General features: G+C 37.1%; 1 protein-coding gene across 1 annotated transcript in view; it reads right to left on the bottom strand.

Moving 5' to 3' along the window:
- Window positions 1-3,051: 3,051 nt before the first annotated feature.
- The window catches only part of WDR41 (WD repeat domain 41), a 42,124-nt gene continuing 32,985 nt past the window's right edge, over window positions 3,052-12,190 (bottom strand). The window contains exons 10-13 of the mRNA XM_019728162.2: window positions 10,980-11,101; window positions 10,081-10,169; window positions 8,992-9,125; window positions 3,052-3,300 (exon numbers count right to left, since the gene is read on the bottom strand). Coding sequence (XP_019583721.1) covers window positions 3,148-3,300; window positions 8,992-9,125; window positions 10,081-10,169; window positions 10,980-11,101 — 498 coding nt within the window. The 3' untranslated portion in view covers window positions 3,052-3,147. The remainder of the gene's footprint in view (window positions 3,301-8,991; window positions 9,126-10,080; window positions 10,170-10,979; window positions 11,102-12,190) is intronic.

The following is a 12,190-nucleotide window of genomic DNA, read 5'->3' as shown; positions in this document are numbered from 1 at the left end:
GCTTAAATGTTTTAAGACTGCCAGGTACTAGAGCTTTAGCTTAGCTCTGCTCTTCAGCAGTGGAATCTCCTACTGAGTTGCTAACTAAATAGTGCATTCCTTCAAATAGTCCATTTATTAGAAATAGTGTTTCAGATGACATGTATGTCAGATGGGTATAATTGCCGCTTACAGGGAGTTGTTTTCTAAAACACTGTGTTGAGGGGAGCTATATTAATTTAGGAAAATGCAACACTATCTAATACAGAGAGAAGTCACATTATTGCTACTGCTTAACCAGTAGTTAGTTAGAAAATGTTACCTGGACCAGAATGACCCTATACTCTAAGTCATTCTTTATTTCCAATTTAAGATTTTGACATTGGCTTGCCTTCAGAGTCTGGACTGGTTAGTTTTGTGAGCAAAGAACAAGCCTCATCAGTTCCATCAGAACCCACTCCACTTGGGAAGATCAATGGAAGAGATGACACAGTGGCCTGGACTGCAAGTTTCTGACTGTATTACATGAATAAAGCCAGAGAATGCGGTAATGAGGCACACAGCACAGTGTTAGCACTGGTGTTGCAAATATAATAGTGTTGAAAACTAAGCTAGAAAATGGAAAAAATGCACATAATATACGTTGACCTCAATTATAACTGTATTCTTCTAAATGAGGGCATTCATGAAAGCAAAATCTATCAAGTCCAGTGAATGGGTTGGAGGCTTCCCGCTAAACATAGAGTTTCTCATGGCAGAAAACTAACCAGAGTATAACAGAGGGACCTACAGTGGTACTTATACTATTTGCTCCCAAAACTCCCCTGTGGTTTGTATCACCCCATGTGAATAGATTATCACAAAATGCTAGCCCAGAACAGATTAGGAAGTAACAGTTTTTAAAAATATATATGAATCCCTCATATAATTCATTAAATATGCCTTATATAATTCAAGAAAACAACTTTACAAACTCATGACCTAATGTAGAATTTCCAAAGAAAGCGCTAGCTAGTAATGGAGGAAAGTCCACCCATAGTGGAAAATTAAAAGCCTGAAAATGATTCTGAGATAAACCTTAATCACACTGATCAACAATCTGACGCACTCAGACCAGAAAGCACGTCTGCCTGGTGGAGGGCACAACTGCCGGGGGGGGGCGGGGGGGGGGGGGCGGGGGGCTCCAATTTCAGGATGAAAGATTAGAAAGCTGTCTTTATGTGACTCCACAGTAACACAATTTGTTGGCTAAAAGGGAGTGCTGATTTTCCTATTCATGTTCTTCTATAATGGAGGCAACAAATTTTCATGTATTTCTCCATAAAGCTATTTTCATTGTAAATTATAACAGAAATAACTGTGAGCATTATCTGGTTTTCCTCCATGTTAGTCATGTAAGCCTTTGTCTCTTATTCTAGTCCTCTTCAATTTCTATTTTGAAAGCTACCCAATGACGATAATGGAATAGAGCTAACAAATTGCAAGGCCTTACCTGTCTGGGCCTCAGTTTCCTCATTTATAATAATATTGGCATATCTGGTCCAGGTGATCTTAGCTTGTCCAGTCTTTGTGAGCAGTTAGTGGAGGTAAAAGGTAAAACGAGTGAAAACACTTTATAAAGATTCCATCAAGAGTGTGTGTGTGTGTGTGTGTGTGTGTGTGTGTGTGTGTGTCTGTGTGTGATGAACAAATAAATCTGCAGAAAGTGTTTTGAAAAGGACTGGTCCTGACACCGCCATCACCTTGTACTTACTTGCATAGGATTCTTTCAGCAGCAGCTTAAGAATAACTCCGCAACTAAACTCGCCCATTTTTTAATGTGTGGAACACTTTTTAATTTGTATTCGTTAGTACCAGAAGGGAAAGAGAGTGTTCTGATATAAGCCGGTGGGGTGATGAAGGTGAATAAATCTCAGTGGCCACTGCAAGAGAAGCCTTTCTTAAGTATTTCATATTTGAGTCAATGGAAGATGGATCAGGCACTTCCGGCTATAGTCTCTGACTTTGGAAACACTGTAACTTTTTACTGACCTTGCTCTCATCCCTGGAGTAGGTAAGGGGCAGCTCTGGTGTAGTACCAATCCAATCTAGCCAATAGCTGTTCAGGCCAGTTCACAATGGGGAAAAAATACTCCTTCATAAGATTCCTACTGATTTGAGTTTATAGGGATCTTAGTAGTTAGAACTAAAACTGAAAAATGATTTAAACAAATTACTTGGCACCAAAAAAAAAAAAAAAGTTGTATTTAAACAGTGAGAGATTCAAGTTTGTTCTATAGAACATTGACAATTAGTTACTAAAGACCGGGGAAGTTGTAGGAGAAAGGATATATTTAAATATGTCATCACCAGGACTCTTCATCAGTGGGCTCTGAAGAAAACCAAAGGATAAAACCTTCTAAATCAATGCCACAACTTTACTGTCCTAGCCACTTGCACCTCCTCACAAGGTCTAGATGCAAATTAAGGCGCTCACAGCACTCAGCACTTCCACAGCGGCCCCAAGTGCAGTTACTACGTGATCTTCATTTCCTACAGGGAAGGGACCGTCTCCTGGAGATCCCAGGTTTCAATTCAGATATGCTACATCCTACCTGTTCTTCAGTGGGTTTTTCAATTTTTCTCCCAAATATCTTCTGTAATTATCATGTATATTTCCTTAAAAGCAGGTTTGTTAAAGACATATTTAAGGGAATGAACAGGTATAGTTAAAATATTTATTTTGGAGTCTAAATGAAAGAAATTATATGTAACTTTTTAAAAATGTAATGATGAATAAGAATTTAATTGGAGGCAACAAAATTATACTAAATTCAGAGGTTCTGACTCCTCCTTCTTAAACAAAAGCTCATGTAATTTCTGATGTAAAACATTTTTTATTGTCTCTAGGGACACTGCAGAATAATTTATTTCTGTATGTTTGTAGTGTGATCTGAAAATTCACTGCTAAAACACTAGAGGTATATTCATTGGTAGATGTACTAATACTTAAGCAGCAACCTGTTGCTGGTTTGTATACCCACAAAAATTCAAACAGAGTTTTATGGAGTGACGAGAAAAAAAAAATACACATTATGCATTTAAGTGATCACTATATTAATGGTTTTCAGAGTATTACCCTACATTTGCTGTTCAAGGTTCATTCACATGTATTCTGAATTTGTTAAACTAGACAGCAAGATATAAGTCACCATTCTCCTCTAATTTCTGAAATAATTTTAAACTGCGCAATCCAGATTCTCGTTCTCCATTTTTCCACAAAATAATGAGATGATCAGCAGAACATGTCACTAGTCCATGATCTTCAAAGTATAGAAACATCTGTAAAGAAATTTAAAATTACTGATTACAGCAACTCCAAGGAGCACAGAAGAGACCACGACTAGGTTTAACACACGGGCTTATAAGATACGTACCTTATAGACTTCGTTGGATCTGAATGTAAAACTCATTTTCCATGAGAAAGTTTAAGTGTTGCTAATAGTCATATACAAATACATAACTACTAGACAAATACTTAGTATTTGAATTCTCAATTAGAGAACTATAAATAATAGCTATTTTTGTAATGTACAGGAATTCCCAAAGTATCTTTGGAAATTTTACCATATTATTCAAGTACTGGTTTTAAGATTTTGTCAGAAGTCCTGCCAGACCTACTTTACTTAATCATTTATATTTTCCTTATTATTTACATACAAATGGCTATGTAAAAAAAAAAAAGTTTGAATTCAAAATTCTCCAAGGTAAACACTGGCTTCAGCTCTCTATAAAAAAGGAGATATAATTAATCCATCCATAAGCATTTACTGAGTGTTATCTATATGCTTATGGTCCCTACCCTCAAGAAGGTTCTAATTCAGCTATAAAAACCAAATCACAGTTGAAACAATTAGGGTATCAATTAAAGACTATGAAATCAGGTACTATAAATAATGTAGTTCAGGCTATGATTTGCCACAGAAATTCAGAAAAGGGGGACACAGATCAGTAATAACTGAAATTGTCAGAAAAAGCTTCAAAACATAAACCTCTCCAAATAAATGGAAGGTCATAGCCAGTGAAAGAATAGACTAGAAACTAATAGGAAAATGGAATGTTGATGAGAAGGCAGCACGGACACTGTGAAGTGGAGGAGAGTTGGCATCAAGAGGAGATAAATGAAGCCATAAAAAGGATGAGCTCCTCCAAGGAAAGAGTGAAATAAAGGAGACAAAAACAAAACTAAAAAACAGTATTAAAAAACAGCAGAATGAGAGCTTTCTCTGAAATATACATTTCTGAAGACAGCAGGATGAGGCCTCAGCTGATAATGTAGGAGTGAAGAGGGTTAATATAGGAGCAAACTTGCTCAGGAGATAGAACTAAGATAGAATTCAGTACACAGATAGAGGGGTTGGGCTAGAGAGTACAGACGAAAATATAATAAAAGGAATGAGGAAATTGAGATAGCACCTAAGAGATAGTCTAGATTTTCTCAATGAAGTCAGAGATACTTTTTTTTTAAATACTTAAGTGTCAATACTTTCACTCAGGAAAATTCCTAACAATCTGACATTTCTATATCATCACAAATGTGCCACTTTGAAGGTTCCCCCACCACTTAAAAACTTTTAATGGGTTTCTACCATTTTGAAAATAAAATCCAGTGAAACTGACACCACAGAAATACAAAGGATTATAAGAACATACTACAATCTGGAAGGAATGGATAAATTCCTAGAAACATACTATCTTCCAAGATTGAATCAGGTAGAAACAGAAAATGTGAACAGACTAATTACTACGAACGAAATCAAATCAGTAATCAAAAAACTCCCAACAAACACAAGTCCTGGACCAGATGGCTTCTCAGGTGAATTTTACCAAACATTCAAAGAAGAATTAACACCTATCCTTCTCAAGCTATTCAAAAAAATTCAAGATGGAAGGCTCCCAGCTCTATTTTACGAGACCATCATTACCCTGTTTCCAAAGCCGGATAAAGACATTACAAAAAAGAAATTATAGACCCATCACTAATGAACATAGATGTAAAAGTCTTCAACAAAACCAAATTCAAGCAAACCAAGTTCAGCAATATATTCAAAAGATCATACACCACGATCAAGTGGGATTTTTTTCCTGGGATGCAAGGTTGGTTCAGTATTTGCAAATCAATTAATGTGATACACTACATAAACAAATGAAGGACAAAATATCTTATATCAATGCAGAAAAAACATTTGACAAAATCCGACATCCATTTATGATAAAATCTCAGCAAAGTGGAACTAAAAGGAACATACCTCAACATAATAAAGGCCATTTATGACAAACCCACAGCTAACACTCAGCAGTGAAAAGCTAAAAGCATTTTTCTTAAGATCAGAAACAAAACAAGGATGTCCACTTTCACTAGTTTTATTCAACAGTATTGGAAGTCCAGTTACAGCATTCAGACAAGAAGAATAAATAAAAGGCATCCAAATTAGAAGAAGTAAAACTGTCATTATTTGCAGATGACATGATACTATATAGAAAGAAGCCAAAGATTCCACAAAAAAATCATTAGGACTGATAAATGAATTCAGTAAAGTAGCAGGATACAAAATGTATATTCAGAAACAAGTTGCATTTTTATACACCAATAATGAATTATCAAAAAGAGAAATTAAGAAAACAATCTCATTTACAATTGCATCAAAAAAAGTAAAATACCTAGGGATAAATTTAACCAAAGAGGTAAAAGGCTTGTACTCAGAAAGTTATATGGCACTGAAGAAAAAAACTGAATAACAAATGGAAGCATATACCATGCTCATGGATAGGAAGAATTAACATCATGAAAATGTCCATACTACCCAAAGCAATCTATAGATTCAATGCAATCCCTATCAAAATACCAATGGCATTTTTCACAGACTAGGACAAATAATCCTAAATCTTACATGGAACCATAAAAGACTCCAAATAGCCAAAGCAATCTTGAGAAAGAAGAACAAAGCAAAGTTGAAGGTATCACAAAACCTGATATCCAACTATACTACAAGGCTATAGTAATCAAAACAGTATGGCATTGGCATAAAAACAAACACATAGATCAATGGAACAGAACAGAGAGCCCAGAAATAAACCCATGCCTATATGGTCAGTTAATCTAAGACAAGGCAACAATATTACAATGGGTAAAGACAGTCTACTAAATAAATGGTGTTGGGAAAACTGGACAGATACATGCACAAAAATGAAACTAGACCACCTTCCTACACCATATACAAGAATAAATTCAAAGTGGATTAAAGACTTAAATGTAAGACATGAAACCATAAAACTACTAGAATATAGGCAGTAAACTCTCAGACATTACTCTTATTAATATATTTTCTATGTCCTCAGGCAAGGGAAACAAAAGAAAAAATAAACAAGTGGGACTACATTAAACTAAAAAGTTTTTGCAGAGCAAAGGAAACCATCAAAAAGACAACCTACTGAATGGGAGAAGATATTTGCCAATAATACATCCAAGAAAGGGTTAATATCCAAAATTTATAAAGAACTCACACAACTCAACACTAGAAAAAAAAAAAAAAATCCAATTAAAAAAAAGGGCAGAGGATCTAAACAGACATTTCTCCAAAGGACATCCTGATGGCCAACAGACATGAAAAGATGCTGAACGTCACTAATCATCAGGGAAATGCAAATTAATACTACAATGAGATATCACCTCGCACTTGTGAGAATTGCCATCATCAATAAATCAACAACTAGTGTTGCACAAGGAACCCTCGTGCACTGTTGATGGGGCCGCAAATTGGTGCAGCCACCATGGAAAACAGTATGGAAGTTCCTCAAAAAATTTAAAACAGAACTACCTTATGACTCAGCAATTTCACTTCTGAGTATTTGTCCAAAAAAATCCAAAACACTTATTCAAAAAGATATATGCATCCCTATGTTCACTGCAGCATTATTTTCAATAGCCAAGACATGAAGCAACCTAACTGCCCATCAATAGACAATTGGATAAAGATGTGGTGCATATACACAATGGAATATTACTCGGCCATAGAAAAGAATGAAATCTTACATTTTTGACAACATGGATGGACCTGGAAATTATTATACTAAGTGAATTAAGACAAACAGAAAAAGACAAATACCATATGATCTCACTTATATGTGGAATCTAAAGAACAAAATAAATGAACAAACAAAACAGACTTATAGGTACAGAGAACAAACTGATGGTTGCCAGATGGGCAGGGAGTTAGGGGGATGGTTGCAAAAGGTGAAGGCACTAAGAAGTACAAATGGGGAGTTCCGGAACAGTCACAGGGATGTAAAGTGCAGCACAGGGAATACAGTCAACAGAACTGTAATAGCCACGTATACTGCCAGGTGGGTACTAGACTAGTCAGGAGATCACGTCATAAATTATACAAATGTCTAACCGCTATGCTGTACACCTGAAACTAATATAAAATAATTCTGTCAACTGTAAATTGAAAATAAATAAAATTATTCTTTTAAAATAGCATATCAAAAAATTTAAAAAAAATAAAGTGCAAACTCCTCAGCCTTACATTCAAGGACACACATAATCTGACCCAAAACTACTTTCCCAGGCTTTATCTCCTAGCGAGTCTGTTCACAGAAACCCAGTGCTCTAGCCTCGCCTATCTGCTCCTTGCCACCAAGGAAATCCCATTTTTGCCCTTCTGCTCACCACATTCAATCTTTACCACTCCCAACTACACTACAGCCAACGAAGCAGAGACAAAGTTAACAAAACAAAATGAAAACAACAGGCTACCTGTTAGAGAAAAGCAAAGATGAATAAGACAAAGTACCCAGCATCTGGGGGCGTGTCACAAGTCTGTGTTACTCCTACCTAACCTACAAGGTTCAGCTCGAGTCTCGAGTCCCATATCTTCCACTAACCATTTTCTTCTCATTTCTGAATACTCATTGCCTGCTATTCATCGGAGTCCATCATAAGAAGCCTAGACTAACAGCTTATTAGGTCTGTATCCTTTTTCTCTACTAAAGTGTAAGATCCATGAGGGCAAGGATTATATTTTAGCTCTTTGTAAAGTCAGTGTCTAGTGTAGTGCCTGAAATACAGGAAATGCTCGATAAAAAGTGTGATTCTGCTACTCCTAAGCATAAATGCACTTTCAAATGAAAAGTAATTTGTTCCTCCCAAGCTGTGAAACGGGAGAACAATTCAAGAAATGTATTATATTACTTAAAGCCTTGCTTATACTGCTATCATACTATTACCAGTTCCAATCATTTCCTTAGCTCAACTGATCTTATTCCTTTATTATAAGCAATGGTGCCTATAGTAACTTAATGTATCTGGATTTCCACAAGTTAGAATTGTATGCATCTGATAATTCTCAACTAGTGTTTTCATATATGCATAATGATAATCAAGACACTGGGTGTTACTAAAGCTAACAAGTTATTATCCTGCAAAGGGAGGTAAAAACGTGCTCTCTTCATGAATATGATAAATACCCCTGGAATCAGATTCTGTGAGGCTAACTATATGTATAACCACAACCCTCCATGCACTATCTACTTATTTACTACTGTCATACCGAGGGTGCCAAAAAAATGTATACACATGACTTGTATCCATCTTTTGTTATCGGTATATGTGGAGCATTACAATTTTAATACAATTTTTTCCTTTCTTAAAATGTGTATACATTTTTTTGGCCCCCTCTGTATATTCAACCTGTTTCACACTGTCCTTCTTATCAGCTATCTTCATCTCATAAACAATGGTGATTAAGTCCATTTTTTAGAAGCAAAGCATTCCTTGCTTCCTCAAATCATATCTCTGTAAAGAGAGATCCTAATTGCACATACTGTAACTTATCCTATTCCATGTTTCGATTCAGCAAAATCCTACAGATAAGAGAAAGTATAGGTCTTCAGGAGACCCACTGAAGGAAGAGCAGTGAGATGCAGGAGCAGGAATTCCCTGGACATGTGTGTGCCTACTAAAGACCATACCTCTACAGACGAGGAGTGTCCAATCAAATCTCCAATGAGCTCCAGTAAACATGAAGTGGCATTTTCTTGTTGCTTTTTAACAGGTTGGCTGGCTTGTTTGTTCACTCTTCCAAATCCCCACATGTTAAAAAAAACTAGAAAAAAAACAATCATTTCAGTCATTTCCAAAACTACTGTGCTCTTTACTTATGACAGCAATGTAAGATCGGAAAATCAGGATGGGTAAATGCAGGAATGCTCTGTCAAGGGCTGAAGGGAGGGGACCAGGCACTGCTCTAGGGTTTTTAAATGGTACTTCACTGTCATCTTTCTTATCGAACCAGCTGTGTTGCTAATCTCTTTTCACTGCCCCTACTCACCCACTGATGAAGGTGTATTAACATGACAAAAAGACAGACACTGGGAATGAAGACGGAGAGGAGTAGAAGGGCTGAATGGCAGTGCCAAAATGGGGGAGGGGGGCAGTGGGGGGTGTCACAACTCAGATCTATCAACAAAAGGTAGTCAAAAGGCAACATGTGTGTCCAAACACAATACCCTAAGACGTTAGATAACCAGAAAAAGCTCCCCAGATACCAGCATCTGATTTCTTGTACTAATGTTGCTAACCAGGATTTTGTTTTACAAACCAAACACCTGAAAGTCAAGAGCTCATGAGATTATGATATAAATGCAAAAGTTGTTTTTCCATAAATTGAGTTCAATGTTAATAACGCTTCAAGGCCGAAAGAAAACACTTCAGTTTGATATCTGGTGGCACAAATTCTGTTTGTGTATAAGACAGAATTATAAACAATATCAATGAATAATTACCTCATTAGGTTATCTGATCAGTGAGATAACCATAAAATAATTTTCCCCTCGAAACAGTAAAATCCTAGTTGACTTGAATTGACATAAACAGGCAATTCTATATTAAAGCAATGTTAAGATGTGAATTCTAGACCACAGTTACCATATGCTTCATGTAAATATCTTCTGCCTATTTGGAGCACGAGGTATATTATTCTTGCGGTTATACATAACTGCCTTTCTTCCCTTTAAGATGAGAAAAAAAGAAAGACTGCCTTTTTGAGAAAAGACACACACCTGTTGGTACAGGTTCAGCGGCAAGCTGCTGTTTTTCTCTTAACTCCCAAATGCGTACACTGCCATCTTCTGAGCATGAGATTAACTGCCTGTCAGAACAGAAAATCAGTGATAAAAAGAGCACCATAGAGGGCCAATGCTAAATTTGCAGTGAAAGAAATCAGAGGAGGCCTCAACTGCTTTTATTCAGCTCTTGGCAGGAGCTGATAAAAATCACAACTTAACATAGCTTTACGATGCCAAGTAAAAGCACTCTTCGGGAAAGGCAAACATTATATTGTTACACTGGCTCAAATGGTATAAAAATTTCATCTCCATTTTTTAAAATACATTCAGGAAAACAGGGTATGAATTACCCTGAGCAGTCCCCTTCCCTCCTCTCACTACATCTCTTCTCAGGGTGCCACTCACTCTGAAAGTGTCCTGCATAGAAAATAATACTATTCCCTTCAGATAATTTCATCCCTGAAAATTCAGCAGCCAAATTTACCCCAAGAGGAAAGCCCTCACTTAGTAGCCTCAGACAACAGGAGATGACCACTTGATTCTGGCTATAAACAGAGAACAAAAAGATGTGCTTATGGAAAACATACAAAGAAAAATTAGCACATAGTAAGTACCCAAGTCTTTTCCTTTTTTAAATAAGTACCATATTTTAAAGTATCTCTTCTCGTAATGAAATTCAGTGTAATTCATATGGACCTTGCTGCTTGTAAATTTTGTAATAATATATTGCTACAGACTCTTCTGTTAGAAACAGTCACGGGGGCTCTCCATTTCCACAAGAATACAGCAGGGTTAGCCACAAAGCCAGGTCACTTGCCACTTGAGCAATCACATTGGTAGCCCAAGGAACTGGGAATGCCGGTCATCTGCTGCAGAACAGCTGCATCTCCTACCTGTGTGGCAGCTTGGCGATGTGCAGGACACTGGAGTCGTGTGCAGTTTTCTGACAGGCAATCACACGCTTCGTTTGAAGGTTATACACGTACAAACCCCTTCCAACTGCAGCAAATACATTCTGGGGTAGGGGTGGGGGGATTCAGAAATGAGCATACAACTAGTACTTACCACTACCTGGTGTAATAGATTTGCAGCCCTGGTGCGACATCAGAAAGCCACCGTTCCCATCCCTATTCCTAACCTTCAGTCCAAATTATTGTGCTGCCTCTGAAGTCCAAAAATATCAAATCACAAAGGAAAGCTCCGATCATTTAGAAGGTAGAAGGACACAACTACTAATGCACAGAAAGCTATGTTATATCCCTTAGCGTCCCTTTCTTCCTTATTGGAATATGACAGGGAGAGAAAGGAGCTATGGCTGGCGACTGGCCCCGCAGCAGGAGCTGCTGAGGTGCAAGCTAGGTTTTCATTCACGTAACACTATATCCTTGGGGAAGTTACTTAGCTTCTTTTGCCTGGAAAATGGAAACAAAATTACTTGCACTGCACATCTTAAACAATCAAGAGACCTATAAAGGATAGGAAAAAAGCCTATACCGCAGTGGCACTGTCATCGTAAGACTCTCTGAAGACTTCACAAAAACATTCTTCTAAATGTGCTAAAAAAAAACTTTTTACTAAAACAACTTTAATCTTTTGAAAGTACTTTCACAAATATTTATCTTACTTCAGCTTCACAACATCACATTAAGGTAGGAAAATCAAGTATTTCCATTTTCCAGATGAGCAAATTAAAATTAAAAACTTAAAGTCACACAAAAAATTAAGACAAGGAGTCGATATTTGAATCAAGGTCATGTTACTCCAGTCCCTTGCTCTTGCCTCATATCACACCATCGAGGTTCTGAAAACATTTTTCAAGCCACTAGACTTTTGGTAGCACTTGTCTTAGAATCATTCATTCTTACTCACTAGGTACCCCAATGAGGCAGACCTTTCCAAACATCCCTACAGATTACCTCCCTGTTGGAACACTTCTCGTGCAGCCTCAAAGGTTACAAACCCAACTCAGACCCACACAGTATCTGGACCAAAGCCCACGCTTTGGGAATCATACCAGATTTAGACTCTGGGAAGCCTTTGGTGTTCCAAGTTGATTCTCAGAATGGGTACTCTACACTTAGCAATGCATGCTGGGGGCCAGTGC

The sequence above is a fragment of the Rhinolophus sinicus genome, linkage group LG03 (assembly GCF_036562045.2).
Source record: "Rhinolophus sinicus isolate RSC01 linkage group LG03, ASM3656204v1, whole genome shotgun sequence".
In the NCBI taxonomy this organism is placed as follows: domain Eukaryota; kingdom Metazoa; phylum Chordata; class Mammalia; order Chiroptera; family Rhinolophidae; genus Rhinolophus; species Rhinolophus sinicus.
This window is presented reverse-complemented; position numbering and strand designations above follow the sequence as displayed.